This window comes from Sinocyclocheilus anshuiensis, unplaced genomic scaffold, assembly GCF_001515605.1.
Source record: "Sinocyclocheilus anshuiensis isolate Anshui unplaced genomic scaffold, SAMN03320099.WGS_v1.1 scaffold1097, whole genome shotgun sequence".
NCBI lineage: Eukaryota > Metazoa > Chordata > Actinopteri > Cypriniformes > Cyprinidae > Sinocyclocheilus > Sinocyclocheilus anshuiensis.
In genome coordinates this window covers 619,647-637,877 of record NW_015555843.1, presented here as the reverse complement: position 1 = coordinate 637,877, position 18,231 = coordinate 619,647, and the positions used below count along the sequence as shown (strand labels likewise).

Sequence of the window (18,231 nt, the reverse complement as noted above, 5' to 3'; positions counted from 1 at the left end):
TGGCAGAAAGAGTGTCAGAGAAAAAGAGTGAGACAGAGGCAGCGTTCAATCATTTAGTAGTATTTCTTTTTTATAGGATAGTTATGTCAATGTTCATCTTTCTATGTTTTGGCCTGTCTATCCCCCCCTGTTAGATTATTCTTTGTGTTAGCAGTACACATCATATCCTTTAATTACCCAGAGTTCCCCTTCCATGTCTATTCTGTCTTACTCTTTCTGTCTAACACAAACCACGTTTTCTGTCTCACAGGTTTAGGCCCTTGTTCCTGTCTGTCTCAGTCTGTTGTCACTGTCTTTCTCAGTTAGTGTCACCTGCAGTGCCACAGATACACACTCACATACACACACTCAAAATCCACATGCATAATTGCCCCTTGAAGGGAAAACCTTTTAGTCGTGGCTGTCAGAGTTTGACCCTGCAGCTTGCCTTGGGCAGCTGACTCCTGACATCTTGTAATGAGTGTGTCTGTGTGTGTGAGGATGTATGTGTCAAAAATACAGAAAGCCAATGTTATTAGGATGAGTTAGAGAACAAAAATCATAGAAATACCCAATAAATCCCCCTTTTAGCATTATTATTATTTTTCTTATTTTATTGTTACACAATTTGTATATTCATTATCATCATATATATTTATTTTAAATATTTAATTGCATTATACATCTTTAATATAGATTTTTATATTTATTATTGTATCTTTATTATACAATATTATTTCTGTATTCTCATCATCTGAGAGCTTGATTTGATTTTAATATTTCATGACATAAACCAAATTTTTCTTCACACTTGGGTTGTTATATTTAATGCCAATTCTGTAATTCCCTAAACCCTAATCTTACATAGATCTGACACTTCACAAAATACTTCACACACTCTCATCAGACTCTCTTAAGTCCTAGAGAAGGAAAGCCATACTCATTTAACAATGTCTTAGTCCAGGGAGTGTGTTTGGATTAGAATTTGTATGCCATGATATAGACATTGTGGAGTATTAATCTCTAGTTTATGTTGTTCACTTTGGGTTTGTTCGTGTTACAGGTCTGCGATTGGTGCAAACACATCCGCCACACTAAGGAATACCTGGATTTTGGAGCGGGTGAAAGACGGCTCCAGTTCTGCAGTGCAAAGTGTCTGAACCAGTATAAGATGGACATCTTCTATAAAGAGACTCAGGCCGCACTTCCAGGGGGTTTATGTAACCCTCCTCTCCCCAGAAGTGATACGAAATCAGAGAACGCAGGGGGTGTACAGCTGCTTACACCTGAGTCCTGGAGCGCGCCTATAAACGAGCTTCGCAGTCGCAAGGCACCTTCACCAGGGGGTGCCACCAATATAGCCGGACCTTCTGGATCCACCTCGGGGTCACCATCTGAAACTGGAACTGTGTGTTCCTCCTCGTCCTCATCATCCTCGTCATCATCATCTACGAAAATCCCCACACCACGGCCACACGAAAGTCCCGCATTACCGCCACCTCCTCCACCACCTATAGCAGGTTTTCATCCAGCTCTGGGTGTGCCACCTGGCAGCCCGCCGATGGTGATGACACCCCGTGGCCCAGTCCCTCTCCCTCTCTTTATGGAGCACCAGATGATGCAGCAGATTCGCCCTCCATTCCTACGCCCCCCAGGCCCCAACAGCCCTCATTCCAATCCCATGATTCCTGGCATTGGGCCACCACCTCCTCGGACTTTGGGTCCTCCATCAAACCCTATGCACCACCCGCTCCTTTCCCCCCACATACACCCATCCTCCACCCCAACCTTTCCTAGGAACCCTCCGGGTATGATGCACCCTCATCCCGGTGGCCACATGCCAGCCATGCCTTTCCCCGCAGTTAACATGATGCCAGCTGGACCCATCCCAGTTCCGCCCATTATGAATATTGGCATACCTTCTCTGGCCCCCTTAGTGCCACCACCAACATTATTAGTGCCCTATCCAGTGATTGTGCCATTACCAGTCCCCATACCCATTCCGGTGCCCATACCATTCAATCCACAGGCTTTTGGTGACCGACCAGGAAATGATGGAACGCTTCCGAAGGCTGCGAGCGAGCGGAGTGATTCAAAAGCACCGCCACCATTTTCTCAAAGCACCTCCAGAGGGGAGGGGAGGGACTTTCAACAAGCCCCTCCCACCTCAGATACACTTTTGCCAGGATTTTCCAAACAGACAGAGCAGGGCAGGACAAAAGTGGCGGAGCTCATAGTTAAAATGGAAAACTCTGGTAACGGAAACTCTGGACACTCCCACAAAGACACACCAGCAGATGGAGTCATTGATTTAACAACCAGTCATCGCTCCCGGCAACAGCTAGTTATCCAGAGGGCTGTAACCTGTGTGCAGGTAAAAGCAGAGCCCGGGTTAAGCCCACCACATGCAGTTTTGGGTGAAACTGAGGTGGATCGGTCAGCCAGTACTAGCACAGGTACAATAGAAGATAACCACAGAGACAGTAATGCTGAAAGCCCATTGGCTAGTGTGGCTCTGCCTTGTGCAGACCCATCCTACTGCAGTGGCACGCCGCCACTTCCTCAGACAATCACATGCAGCACCTCCACTGTTCCTAGCAACACCACCACACCTAAAACTGAGCCTGGCTCTGCTACGCCCTGCAATGTGATTGTTAATGGGAGCTGTAATGTGCCTCCAGCAGAGAGTTTGATCAGAACACCTCCGTTAGAGCAGCGCCCTCTAGTGGACCCCTGCCGAAGGACTGCTGCTGTGTGCGATGAGCCTGTGGGGGCCGATCTAGAAGGAGAGGACCTGAAAGAGAACAGCTGCTTGACAACAGAAAGAGACTTGGCAGGTAAGAAAAGCTCAAATGACCAGTCTGCTATTACCGCAATAACAGGGGAGGACAAACCTCAGAGCCCTGAAGATGCCCCATCTGGTGAGGACCATGCCTACGCCCTTCCCCTAATGCCCAAACTTGGCTGTGTCATTCAGCCCGTGCCCAAACCTGCTGACAAAACCGCTGCCATTTTGCCCTGTGGCTTGACAGCCCCATTAACAGGAACCGTTCCAATGGAAATGGAGCCTCCGCTGAAGAGACGGTGTCTGCGTATCCGCAATCAGAACAAGTGAAATAGAGGACAGGTGAGAATCAGATTTTGTCCACTTACTTAGTAGTCTTAAGATTTACTGTGTGTCTGCCTTCACTCTAAGATTGCTTTAAGCACAATAATTCTGTACATTTTTCTGTGCTTTGTTGCAGATTTCTATTAAAGTAATAGTTCACACAAAAATAAAACTTATTTTCATTTACACACCCCCAGGTTGCACCAAACCTGTACGACTTTCTTTCTTCTGTGAAACACAAAAAGAGAATTTTGAGAAGTGTACTTTGTCTCTCTTTTCTATACAATTAAATGTTGAACTACAGCTTTCTAACTTCAAAAGGAAGCAAAAGCACCATAAAAGTATCATATAAGTCATATATAAGACTTATTCATATAAGTCTATATAACTTACTAATATATCATATATACACTACCATTCAAACGTTTGGTGTTAAGATTTTTGGTAAAAAAAAAAAAAATTGAATGTGTTTGAAAGAATCTCTTATGCTCACCATTGTTGCATTTACAGTATTTGATCAAAATACATTCTATTTGAATATATTTTAAATTTGAATTTATTCCTGTGATGGAAATGAATTTTTACTGCTACAGTCTTCTTCCTCAGAATCCTTTATGATTATGCAGAAATCATTCATGCTGATTTGGTGCTCCAGAAACTTTCTATTATTAGCAATGTTGAAAACAGTTGTGCTGCTTAATATTATTGTGGAAACCCTGATACAATTTTTTTTTCATGATAATTTGATTAATAGAAAGTTCAGAAGAACAGCTTTTATTTGAAATATAAATCTTTTGTACCATTATAAATGACTTTACTGCTGAAAAAAAAAAAAAAATATCATTTTGTCATTGTGGACAAAAAAAAAATCAGTCCTCACTGATTTGCCAGAATATTCTTTAAAAATTCTCCTTTTGATTATTCAACATATAAAGGTTTGGAATGACATGAGGGCGAGTAAATGATGACAAAATTTTGATTTTAGGGTGAACTATACCTTTAATACTTTGATAACTCTCAAATTTATCCCTGAGTTGATCTTTTAGTCTCATGAATCATTCAAACTGATCAAAAAAGACCAACAAGGCTGTATGCAATAATTTACCCGTGACTCCTTCTTTCTTTTATTATCCCCCTCTCTCTCAAATAGAAACAACATCTCACCAAAGGGATAAAGAGGACTGCACTGCAGCACAGACCATCAGCTGTCCACAGACTTCATCCACAATCCAGCTAGTCAAGATGTCAACCTTGCTTGTGCCACTTTTCCAAACCGGCACATACACGTTGTGACATAATATGCACACATATTATCCGGATTGGGCAGCAGTCTGCTCCGTCTCCACCCCTTTCGGCTAAACAAAGACTGACACAAAATGTTAATCTGGGAAGTAGATCGGACGTGATGTTTGACCTTCAAATGTGATATCTTCTGGCATAGTCTGTTCTCAGTCTACTTGTTGATGAAAGAGATATTTCTCATCCTTGTTGAGCGGACTTCCCCCCTGCTGGTTGGAGGCGGCATTGCAGTGCAAGATTACAGTGTACATAAACAGATTTACAAGAAGGCGGAGCTTAAACCAAACACAATAGGTCTGCCAGGCTGCCAATCAGACATGCTCATGAATAACTATAATTTGGAACAGGGCCCGTCAAATCCTGCCACAGATGGATGGACCAGTTTTCTGCTTTGTGTGTGCATTCAAAGAAGCTCAGTTTAATCTGTCTGTACATTTGGAGTCTGATGCTTCTGATTCAATAGCTTCAGTAAGAAAGACTAATACAGATGCAGAGCCGCTCTAAAAGATGGACAGAAAACTCTGAATACTCTCTCCTCTCGAATCTTTCTCTCACTCTCCCCCTCACTTCCTCTGACTATCAGTATCTGCAACACAAGCAAAACACGCTGTACTCTTTCTTAACCTCTTTCCTTTCTCTCCTTTCTGAGGGAGAGTAATTCCGGAACTGGACACCACAAAGAATACAGGAAGAGAGAAATGTACACACCCTGGAGGGAGTACAAAACCAGAAGGATGGAGTGAACTTTCATTTCATCCCTGGGAAGAAGCTGGAAACTAATCCATCCTTGGAGAAAAAAACTAGAAGATAAGTAGTCTGCACTACTGGAGAACAGTGTTTGTGGATTGTTTGCTGGTTTATTGTGCAATGAAAATTCATTTACTCACTGATTTGATTGAGGATTACAGGGTACAGACCTCACCAAGCATTTTGGCGAACTGTTAAAATGGCTGCTAGCTTTGCGGCCATTGGCTTGGAGACTGTCCCACCCAGTCTGTTCAATCACACGCGCTCATTGCCACGCCACACGGCTCAGCGAAGAGTTGGTCTAACACTGCTGGTGGGTTGTGTACACACTGTCCTGGTGTATCAGCTGGCTTAGATGGAAATCAATGTCCACAGGGGCATTTGGGTTGGATTTCTCATTATTTATATCAGTATCCATCTTATTGCGGTGCTCTTATTTAAGAAAAATCCCTCCTGGGTTTCCTATCAAGAGTACAATCAAAACCAGTGGAGAGGTCAGTACGCGTCTCAGGCAGCTATGAGCTGATGTCAGTTGTGCATTCTTGAGGTTCATTTAGTGTTTTTTTTATGTTTCATTTTTTGCCAAATCCCAATCAGTGCTAAATTATGTTCATCGCTTCCTTTCCAGGTACGGTTACAGGAACAGTTTCAGTTAGTTCCAAGGTGCCTCAGTGTAGAGTTCACTTACACAAGATGCCAAGATCATTTTGCCTAAAGGTAGACTAGGTTGGTTAGGTGGACATAGAGCCAAAATAATTTTAGTTATAGAGTAATGTAAGAGCTGAATGCATGGTTAGCACCTGTGTGCATAGGTTATTTGTTTTGACTAAAGTGGAGGAGTGAACCTTAAAGCCAAGTGTGTGCGAGTTTGCATGTGTGTGTGTTAGTGGGAGAAGGTGTATCAAATTTCTGGCCAAAATGGAGTTCAGTTTGACAAAACATTCAAGTTTGCCAATTTATTTTGGGAGAAGGTTTAATAGTCAAGTCAAAAATTTGTCAAGCAATGTGTTGGAAATCACAAGGAGGATGAAAACAAATCACCCAGATCAAAAATACACACTTTTTTGACAGTATTGATGAGTGCTCTCCAAATGGAAAAATTTTCAGTCAAACATGAAAAGAGGAACTAAATATAAACATTTCCACAGATTTCATGAACAGAATTTCAGACCAGACATTTTTTTTGTCAGACATTTAACTTATTTTGTTTGTTTTCTTTGCTTCATTTACTTTACTTTTCTTTTCTTTCTTTTTTACTTTCATTCCTTGTTATTCATAGTTTGGTTTTTCATTTTCTTCTGTTTCTAACTTTTTTTTAAAATGTCCAACATTGACCCAAATCTCCCCTTCAACCTTTACCACTTCTCTCTCTCCTTCTTTTTCCCTCTGTTTTTTTTCTCTCCACTCCTGGACGACGTGCAAGGAAGAGTGCAATCCTACCCTATCCCTCTGTACTTTTTGCTGTAGGATTCAGTTTCACAGTGGTATAATTTTTAAGAGTAGGCTCAGAGGTCTAATTGTGACTGGTTAGAGTAAGGACTGGATTTCTCTCTAGGGTTTGTGTGTGGCGGAGTCTCATTCATTCCAGTGTCAGATTTAAACACACACATTCCTGTGTCAGATTTATTTTGTCAGTGCTGATACGGCTGACTGACCCTCCGTCTGCATGGAGGTGTTACAGAGAGGAGATTGATAAAAGGGCAAAATGTCAGAGATAAACACACACACTCAATGTACACTCTCAGTCCCCACAAAGATCGTAAACCAGACGTGTGTGTGTGTGTGTGTGTGTGTGTGTGTGTATGTGTGTGTGTGTGTGTGTGTGTGTGTGTGTTTATGGGAGAAACAGTGAATCTCAGAATCTCGATACTGTGTGTGCAGCGCAACCAAACGTACATTACATGTCTGGATTTGTCATGAGGAGTCAGCAACAGCATCATATATCGCTCATTATTGACTCAAATTTCCTCGATTTTTCCCTCTCTCCTCCTCCTCTTTCATACTCAGCCCTTTTACTTCTCCCTTCTTATTTGTTTTCACTTATTCTCTAAGTAATTATTTACTAAGTTAGTATTTCAAATATGCCATAGTGAACTCTACCTATTGAAGCCTTTTTCCACCTCAGAGTAAAAAGTAACAAATGTAATTGTGAGATAAAGTTTAAAATAAGAACATAAGTCACACTGTGAGATATAAAGTCACAATTACAGGAAATAAAGTTGCAATTACGAGAAGTATTCGCAAGTGCAAGATATAGTTACGCTGTGAGATACAAAGTCTCCATGCAAGACAAAGTTGCAATTATGAAAAATGTCTCAAATGCAAGAAATAAAGTCTGCTTTGTAAGACATAGAGTAGCAGTTTAGCAAAATCAAAGCTGAAATGGTGAAATATAGTCACAGTATGAGATTTAATATTACAATTGGGAAACTTTTCAGCAATTATCCTTTTTTTTACTCTGATATCCAGATGTCCTGAAAAAAAAAACAGATTAAATTATTCTCTCTGATATATACAATTTTATTCCCATTTTCAAACTTACTTTCTCTATAATGATGTGCTCTTAAAATAAACAGTTACAGCTGTTTATGTTGATTAATAGGCAGGGCCGTTTTAACCATAGGGCTAGGCGGGGCTGAAGCCCCGGGGCCCGAGCAAGGAGGGGGCCCGTGATTGGCTGTGGAGTAGATTGACTGGAGCGCCGATCGCCAAAGCCACCACGCCCCCCACTTATTAGCGCTGCAACTTGAATGATTTATTTTCACACAAAATATGTTGCTCCATTAATGTTCAATACAACGTATATATTTTTTCTGCAATTATACATTTTAGGCGCAGTGAATGCATTGAATTCATTTTTTCTTAAAGTGGGCTTTTAGCCCCGTTGTACCCTATATATATATATATATATATATAATTATTGTGATGGAGGGCCCTGCAGTAAGTCATAGCCCCAGGGCCCAGTGCGGTCTTAATGTGGCCCTGTTAATAGGGTGTATGAAGGACAATTTAAGGTCACCTCTTACTGAAATCACTCTTCGTATAGCTGCACACACCACCCAAACACCCATTACTGCTTATCTCACAGACATGAAATATGATTTTTTTTTTCACTTCCCTGTGTGTATGTGCGTGTGTGACCTTGCTATTGTAACTGGAGCAGCACAGACTGAGCTGGGACAGATATAGCCCTGAAACCCAACACTGTTGTAGTGTCTGCGGTCCTACGCAGACAAGACAATGACACCAGCAAAAGTGTATGTGTTTGTGTGTAGGGGGGGGGGACATAACAGTTGAAGCTGTCGTTGACAACAACAGAGAGACACTGTGTGTGTATGTGTACATTGTATGGGAGAGATAGTCATTGCACTTTCGGTAAACATTGTAAAACTGTGTTAACTATTATAAATGGCCACAAAACAGTATAATTTCTCTCATAAAGTTCTAGTAAACTGTTGAAATTTGTTAAAGGTTATATTTGATTTGCTGTCCAGTGCTTTCTAAATGGCGTGATGGTGATCCTGAGTTTCTAGAGTGAGAAATATCTAGCGTATCCATTACAGGGTTGCCAGATCTTTCTAAAAAAAGAAAACAACTTTCCCCAAACAAGCCCAAAATAAGTGATTTGTCTTACCAAAATACACCACCGTTCAAAAGTTTGGGGTCAGTAAGACACAGTAAAAAATACAGTAAAAACAGTAATGTTGTGAAATGTTATTACGATTTACATTTTTTTAAATATAGTTTAAAACGTATGATATTCCTGTGAAAAGGCCATGAATTGACAAAGCTGAATTTTCAGCAAATATTACTCCAGTCTTCAGTGTCACATAATCCTTCAGAAATCATTCTAATATTTTGATTTGGTGCTCAAGAACGATTCCTTATTGTGAATGTTGAAAACAGGAAAATCCAAAAGAACAGATTTTATTTGAAATTCAAATCTTTTGTAATGTTTTAAATGTTATTACTTACACTTAAGACAAATTTAATGCATTCTTGTTGAATAAAATTAATTTAAAAAACTTACTGACCTCAAACTTTTGAATATAGTGTAAGTCTAAAAATAAGCTATTTTTATATGAAAAATATGCAAAAAGTTATGCATATGCAAAAAGTTTGGGATATTTAACTGCTGCTAGTGGTCGGGTCACACTTTCATGTTGTTGGGGGAAAATAAATAAATGACTTAATTTTGGACCTAATCCCAAAACAATGCAACCCATATTTACAAGCAACTTCATAAAAAAAGACCAAAGTTGCTTATAATACAAGAACATGGCAACATTGGTCCACTAGAGGGAAGTGAAGTGTGTTCTGTCAGCAAGCTCAAAGAAGGACAGATGAGAAACACAAGCAGTTAAAATGAACTGAAATAAAAAACCATAGACATTGAGTGCAATACTGTAATCCAAGAGCATTTCAAAGGATCTACTAGAGAGGCGCCTGTTTTAGTGGCCAAACTGTCTTTCAGCCCTGAAGCTGGGTACAAAAAGAGCACTTGGCTTTTTCGTTCACCACAGTTAGTCAGTCTGAATGTTTGGAGGGCTTCTGTTTAATCAGACGGGGGGAACATGAGCACTGCTGTGGCCAAAGATCAGCCACACGCACAGAAACAAGATGGAGACGCAGAAACCCATACACCCCAACTCAAATACCAGCAAAACCAATCAATCAGTGCATCCCTCATCGAGCAGTGTTATACAACTCAAACTAAACAACAATCACAGCAACGTCAGCTCTACTGTAATGATGCTAAATCAAGAGAACTGGAAAAGCGAGAGGCAGCTTAGATGTGAGTTTTCAACATCTATGTGACAAAGGGGTCGGTAATATCCTGTAGCCATGGAAGAAATGTTTTTTCCCATCATTCCTGTGGGTGGTATTAAGAGGATGGCTTTGTCAACATCCGGAATTATGCAACAACAAATTCTTATTTCTGCACTCTGTGTGAGAGGCGCTATGTCTGTGTAAAATAACAAGAGCAAACTGCAGTTTTTAAGAATCTAATGTTAAAAGTCTTTTGAGGCGAACATTTGAGCTGCCTTAATTCTTTGTGCTCTGTAATTAACAATGCCTGCTTGTTTAAAAAAAGCTAAACCCACTTTGTAAAAAAATAAAAAATACACACACACAACACAAATAATAAAATCAACTTTGTTATCTGGCTAGTATGGATGTATAGATGCTTCGTCTGTCCTGTATGAATCCGAGACTTTGCTAAATTTGCCCACCCCTCACCCATCCCACCCCTTTCACACAAAACCTTGTACATTTACCCTTGTTGTTGTTTCTCAATCTTTTTTGTGTACTTGCAGAACATTTTATAGTATTATTTATTACTGGCAAGCCTTTGAATTAATAAAAAGCAAGATAGATGGTTCTTTGAACAGGGTAGCAAGAGGCAGCAAAGCTTCTCAATGAAAAATATGTCTGTTTTTGTTTGTTTTTTTTCTAAATGAAAGAAGGAAACGGCAAGAATAAAAGAAAAAAGATAAACTTGTCTTTTGATTATGAAGTTGTTATAAAACTTGTTACTTTAAAATGTATTATTTTTTGTGTTGTAACAGTATTTGTTTAACCCAGTGAATTGCTTATTAAAAACAAATAAATAGAGGCACACTCCAATTCTCAATTCTCCAAGAGTGCTCTTTATTTATTTTTATTTTTTTTGATTGCTTATTTAATTGATTTATAGTTGGGTCATTTTCAAAAAAATGTTGACTTTCTGAATTGATTTAAAAATTGATAGACTTATTAACTGGTGCAACAAAAGCATCTCAAAACCTGTATGGAGACTAGAATCAATAAATTATACTAATAATTTGTTTTGATCCAATAATAATATTTCATGCAAGTATGAACTGAAACAACTCATTTAAAAACATTTTTGATTAAGTCAACATTTTTTATGCAACACAATGTAAATTGTGTGCGTGTGGGAGTTGGGGGGGAATGAAATTTATATGCAAATTAATAACTTTTTAGTGTTCACATTTGAACCCGAGAAGTTCTTACACTTTTTACAAATGATATTTTTAAAGACTGATAACATATTAATTTGAAAAATATCTTTATATTAGCCTATTTCTTTATTTTATTTATTTATTTATTTATTTATTGCACAGGTTAGATCTTGCACTACTAAACTTGGGAAAACAGAGTGAGAATAGATAGATAGATAGATAGATAGATAGATAGATAGATAGATAGATAGATAGATAGAAATGTTATATAATGAATGTTATGGTTTACCAGATAAAGGGGTAAAAAGCAAGGCATTTTCAGGCAACTGGCAAATTAAAATCATAAAAGTCAAACGTTTTATTGCTTAATAGTATGTTTGGTTCTGTAATTTTGCTTTCTAAATGTGAATTATTGAATATTTGATCTTTTTCATTATTGAATATCTTTTTCATGACTGAATATCTGTCACCATATTTGTTGCGGATGACCTAGTTATTCAGCTGAATTGAAGGTAATAACAATAATGACATTCTGTTCTCTGATGATCTGTTGGCGCCAAAGATGGATGAGACTCATTGTGAGCTACGGGCGCTGCGGAGGGTCAAATCTCGCGCGCTGATGTGATGTGTGCGGAAGTACCGCTAATTCAGCTAGTAACAGCTGGAGCCGCTTCGTGCCAGGATCCCACAAGCGGATCATAGAGGGGGCATTAATAGAGATGGACGGCAATTTGACGCTGCATTTGGCGAACTTCAGCACTCTGTTCGTGTGTATGGTGCTGAAGTTCCCGCAGATATTCGTGCTGATGCGGGCCAGAGCGAGCGCTGGTGTCAGTCTGAACAGTCTGCTGCTCGAGCTGCTCGGGTAAGAACTTCACACTAACTGACTGATTGAAATATATCTGTTGCGTGAAAGGCTGTACGAAGACATCCGGACTGAGCTGCATCCAGCTGGGATACAAATATATGGATGTTCTAGTAACATGTGAGAAGTGTATGTATTTAGTGTAAACAATGGCTGTATTAAATTAGTAGCTGGGGGTCTTCAACTTTTGCTTTCCAGGGACCCCCTGATGTACAGAGAGACCCACTGTCACATACTGTATAAAGCAGTGTTTCCCCAAACCATGACTTTTATAGCAGGGATCAATGGATTGTAAAAAAATAACTCTGTTCTACACATATTTCTGCATATAGTAATCCACGCACTATAATTGTTAAAGCTTTAGTAATTTTGTTTTTGTCACTTTTATTAGTTTTTAAAAATGTTTAAACTTTTTTTTTATTTTATAAATTTCGGTAACCTTAATTACTTTAAAAACATTTAATTTCATGACGTTTTACATTTGTATGAATTTTCATGATTTTTAAAGATTTTATGACTTAATTTCTAAAATTTATATTAATTTCCTTGACATTTTTCAGGCATTGAAATCACAACGACACAACACTGAAACAGGGTTATTATGGGTAATTAAAACATAAACTAAAGCCATAAAAAACACTTTCTTTACTTGAAACAAAATAAACATCTGAAAGAAAATATAAAAACCTTAAGCTTATTTTATTTCACTTTAATTATATTTTATGTATCTTTAAGTACTAAAATAATCCAAACTACGCAGATTAAAACTAATAAATAAAAATTATTAAAGAGACATACTTTTAAATAAACTAATAAAAATAACAAAAACAACTAAATTACTAAAACTTTAACAATTATAGTGAAAACAGAAAATATAAAAATCAAATCAAATTCAAAATATTAACAAAAACTACAACAGTATATCACTTATACTAAAATAACAGTGGCCTGAAAACCTGGTGTATTGTCATAATGCCATATGAAAGGATTTATTATCAGTGAAAGTGACGTGACGTGTAGCCAAGTATGGTGTCCCATACTCAGAATTTGTGCTCTGCATTTAACCCATTCAAGTGCACACACACAGCAGTGAACACACACACACACACACAGAGCAGTGTGCTGTGGCACCTGTGGAGCAGTTGGGGTTCGGTGCCTTGCTTAAGGGTCTCACCTCAGTCTAGTATTGAAGGTGGAAGAGAGTGCTGGTTTTTCACTCCCCCCACCTACAATCCCTGCCGGTACCGACACTCAAACCCGCGACCTTTGGCTTACAAGTCTGACTCTCTAACCATTAGGCCACGACTGCATCGATCAGATTTTAGATTTAGATCAGATTTTAGAGATCAGGGATTGGCAGACCCTAGTGTTAAATATCAAATGTATGTTTTTATGGATGGCCAAAAAGTGTCCAGCTTAGTTCTTCTGTGTGTGTGTGCAGGTTTATAGTGTTCATGTCCTATCAGATGTATTATGACTACCCACCGCTCACATACCTGGAGTATCCCATCCTCATTGCACAAGGTGAGCACAGCTGACAGACCAGATTCTGATGCTTAAACACCAGTCTCATCCAGTCTCATTTGTAATTTCAATCGTCTGTGTCCACAGATGTCATTGTGCTCCTGTTAATCCTGCACTATAACAGGAACCTGAAACACAGCCTCGTATACGCAGCACTGTATCCTTCAAACCCATGTTGTCAGGTTATGCTATTCATCTGGGCACAGAGTCAGAAAAAATGTCCCAATAACAATTAAAACCTGCCCAATTTAAAATAAAACAAAATATTTAATGAATAAAAATATTTCATTTCTTTTACTGTAAGAATCAGGTTTGTGGGTGGATGGCAGCTGCTCACAGTACAGAAGTGGGTGATTGATCTGGCCATGGTGAGAACATGCCACTACTGATCCAAATGCATTTGCATTAGTGTCATATTTACACTTAGTTCATCTTATTTTGAATTTAATAGATTCAGTTTAAAGGTATAGCATCCTTGCAATTTCTTGAGAAAAAAAAAAGTCTTATTGACCACAAACATTTGAATGGTAATAAGAGTTTTCTCTTTTTTTTTTTGCCATTGTCTCTCAGAGTTTGTGCACTTTCATTAGTGCCAGCAGTAAACTGGCACAGCTTCAGTGTCTGTGGCGCTCAAAGGACTCTCGGCAGGTCAGCACTCTCACCTGGGCTCTGGCCACATATACATGCCTGGGTAAGTGACACAAAAGGAAAACTAAGCACTTCTCCAGTCTGTCATACTGATATTGAGTGTTTTCTGTTTGTCAGCGAGGATCTTCACCACCGTCATCACCACAGGAGACACACAAGGTCAGTAAGAGCTTCCTGATGGGATGTGAACTGATTTGAAGTGTTGATTGTTTGGTTGAGATGTCATCTTTATCTTTCCTTTCTTTCTACTCCAGTTCTCATTCGGTTTGTCATCATGACCATTCTGAACATGTGGGTCACAGTTACAGTCATCTACTACAAACCTCATGCAGTGAAGCAGGATTAAGAGGATGCCACATTCTTCATACAGTGTATCTCAGTGTATTCTCTGTCTGCTGGTGGAGTTTTTTTTTTTTTTTAAAGAAGAACTAAACTAGATTCAGGTCAGGTGCTGTTCGGATATAGTACTTCCTGTATTGCTATTTAAAAGATCGAAGATTTACTGACTTTGGGTAAGTGTGTACAACCAAAATTCTTATCATAATGCTCTGGATTTCCCATTTGATTTATTTACCGTGCTTGCAAGGCACTTCTTTGTTGAAAATTTTAATCTTAGTTGTGATCTATGTATACAGTGATGACATAATATTTAGGGCTGTCAAATCGATTAATCGCGATTAATCACAGCCAAAATTAACGTTTGTGTTTACATATCAGTGTATATTTATATGTATACATCAAAATAAAAAAACATGTATATATTTAAGAAATATATATGTATATATAAGAAATATGTGATTGTATAATGCACGGCTAGCTGTATTAAAATCGTTTAGTGCACATCTAGCCATGCATTATCCTGCTTATACCATGGTCATTTGTCAGCATTGACAACTTAAATCTGTTAATGATGTTTGCAGTGAAATATTTGACTGGAAGGGTAAAAATGACGGTTATTTTAGTCAGTTACACCTGTAGACATAGCATTCTGCCTACTTTAAAATTAGACACAGAGATAAAGTAGTGCGCTAAGATCACATTTATTTTAATGAATTATAGCACTTATTTGAATTGATTACCGAGAGAGAGATGAAAGTTGCGTGTGTGAATTACCTGCGTCTGTGCGTCTCAGTGAAGTTGTGAGTTTAGTTACTTCAAAAACAGCGATTTTACCTTTCGTTACTGAGAAATATAATGTAGCAATTATTTTATCAATAAAATTCACAAGGCGCAACAGTTTCTGTGCTCCCGAATGCTTTAAAGCAGACACAGTTGGGTGGTAAGATTGCATTTTATTTGAATGAATAATTAGCCTACAATATATAGGCTATAGCCTACCTCAATTCTCCACAGAAATAGTGCTAACATCACATTTAATGTAATACATTGAATTCAATAAAAACTAAACAGAAAAAGTTGATAATTGGAAAGTTTAGGCTGTTTGTTTTTGTTATTTTATTAGGCTACTCAAATTAGCCTTATAAGTCCACCGAGGCTAATGGATGTTGAACTTCACATTTCCATTGATCGTGAAATTAGACACGGAAAAGGGTAGGGTTATTTCATGTTTAGGCTTGGAGGAGGATGGATGTTTGAGCACAATCTTTTTTTTTTTTTTGCTTGTTGAGGCTCGAGATGTAAGAATGTCATTCCACGCCCTCCTCTCCGAAAAAAGAAGGGGCTCAATATGACCGCAAACTAGCCTCGCATCAGTGGCCTGTCACTGATATGATCTGGCGACTCTCTAGTCCGGCGTCAGAGAGGCGACCAACAGTAGTTCTCCGCAAACTATTGTTTGTGTAAATATGTGTGATACCTTCCACCTGAAAGACAAAAATTTCAAGTAGGCCTATGCAATTTAGATTTGGAAAATATAACTACAAACAGTTTGAATTCATAGAATTAAAAATGGAATATCCATTAAATATCTTGGGTACCTCTTCACAAATATTTTTTAGCGTATTGCCGAGGTAGTTGAACCCCATCGACTCCTTGGGGAGCCACACTTCAGTGTTCTCGAGCACAAAGGGATGCACCTGGGATCCAGATAAAACCAGCAACATAGTGTTGGCCCATATCCGGCCCACATCTGGCCCGTGTGGAATAGATGCCGGGCCGGATCTGGGCCAACACTATGTTGTGGTCTTGGAAGGCTCCGGCATCAGATGGACACTTTGATCATTTTTTTTTTTTTTAACTGTCCATGGGACAAAGTGGGTCACCGGGACACGCAAACATAAATCCTCATTAAAATAATTCTGTCCGATGCAGTGGGATCCTTGTTTTTTCTCTGTTTCTGGGTTATGCGCCAGGGTCAGGTACTCCAGGCCATTCTCGTCTTGCCAGAGAACAAAAGACTCTTGATAGGTTTTGGGTTCTTTTATTTTGGGTGCGATTAATCGATTTAACAGCCCTAATTTGTATACTGAATTGCAATTGGTCTTGTCTTCCTTGCATCTATCAGACCATTTTAGCCGCTTTTACGCTTTGATTCTTATGTTCAGCTTTATGTTAAAAATTTCCACACTTTTATTTTGCTGCCTTGCTAGTATTTTCTTCAGAACATGCAAATCTATTATGTATTGGGATGTGGGACAGAGTATATATATTTTTTCAGTATAATTGCTTTAAATCTCATATTCCCATGAAGGAAAACAGATATGAATGTTGTGAACTCACAAATGATGAATTGTGTTTGACATAAGAAGGATATATCAGAAGTCTGACCAAACAGTGTTTTGAAACAGTACAAACATTCCTATCCTTCACTGATTCCAACACTGGTCATTTCTTGCCTGTTGCATTTGTACATGTTCAGATATATACTGTCTTTTTCTTCTCAGAAAGGACATATTTTTTGACCAAATTTTCAGCTAAAGAACTGTTCAAACTGATTAATGATCAGGTTTCTGAACAGACTGTTTACTGTAGTTCATAAAGGGTTGATGTTAACACATGCACTATTTTTATATTGAGCTTCATGTATATTGAATGCATGGTTATTAATTCAATATTAACGCAAAACCAATAAACCATAGGACTCTTCTGAACTCCAGATGTTCTAGTACAAGAAAGGTGTTACTTAGAAAATGAAATTAAGATTTGAAATGAACTATTAGGTCTAAAGCACATCTAATGTCTCTTTTGTAAGTACGTTAATAGATCTGTTCATTTGTCTTTTATAAATCAATATAAAAGTGTGACAATGTCTAGATTATTTTTTATATATTACAGCATTCAATAGTATAAAGAACTATCATGTTTTATAAATTAATTTTTCTGAATTGTTCTTATGTGGTAATCAACTGGACACCCCAGATAATAAAGGCAAGATGTATTTTAACCCAAAATATTCGTTGACATTTTTTGAACGCAATAATGGTTAATACAGATGTCATACGTGTATTAAGAATGTATATTATTTCTGTGATTGAAGCAGACAAAGGAATGACCACACTGTTTATATTAAAACTTTACTTCTTTTTACTACATTCACAGCTATATACCTATTTAACTGACTAGTGTTTACAAAAATAAGCAAATGTTATACACGGTTTCCAAACAACACAGCTACATATGCTTTTCATTTTATTGTCAAACAGTACATCAATATGAAACATGCAAATCTGGAGGCAGCGTTTTAAAATTAAAAAAGTGCCCAGACCTGTATAAATAGCAAACCAACTGGTAAGATGGCAGGTCAAATATACGCTGTATATTCATATATATATAATGTGTAAAAGAACACGGATATGCATTCACAGCACACCCAGAGATACACACTGTTTGCTAGGCTGAAGATACAAACAAAAAACTTTGACCACTTCAAATCCCAAAATAAAAAAAAATCTACAAAATACTTCGTGAATTTAAATGTGGTTTTCAGACATTCTACAGTCTTATGAACATTTCCGTTATGTGCTTGGAAGATGAATCCGTTTTTGGCTCAAATCGTAGCATGAGACTCAAAATTTCAACTTTTATCAGCTGACGATCAAATTCCTAAGACGACTGGCCAACAACTGACCGCAGATCACAATTTCAAATCTAGAAACATTTTAGAAACTCCTGCCCACATGCACAGCTCACATCTA

The 18,231-nt window shown here is 38.2% G+C and overlaps 2 protein-coding genes across 4 annotated transcripts in view; both read left to right on the top strand.

The window, feature by feature from the left end:
* LOC107675556 (sine oculis-binding protein homolog) overlaps positions 1–3,106 on the top strand; it is a 30,759-nt gene extending 27,653 nt beyond the window's left edge. For all 3 annotated transcript variants that reach the window (XM_016469954.1, XM_016469955.1, XM_016469953.1), the window contains one exon: positions 1,043–3,106. In XM_016469954.1, coding sequence (XP_016325440.1) covers positions 1,043–3,094 — 2,052 coding nt within the window. In that variant the 3' untranslated portion in view covers positions 3,095–3,106. The remainder of the gene's footprint in view (positions 1–1,042) is intronic.
* An 8,594-nt stretch (positions 3,107–11,700) lies between these two features.
* On the top strand, positions 11,701–14,844 carry LOC107675554 (PQ-loop repeat-containing protein 3-like). Its single transcript, XM_016469951.1, has 7 exons — positions 11,701–11,965; positions 13,407–13,489; positions 13,577–13,646; positions 13,800–13,857; positions 14,060–14,180; positions 14,255–14,296; positions 14,392–14,844. The coding sequence occupies exons 1-7, from the start codon at positions 11,820–11,822 to the stop codon at positions 14,481–14,483; spliced, it is 612 nt and encodes a 203-aa protein (XP_016325437.1). The 5' UTR covers positions 11,701–11,819; the 3' UTR covers positions 14,484–14,844.
* The last annotated feature ends 3,387 nt before the right edge of the window (positions 14,845–18,231 follow it).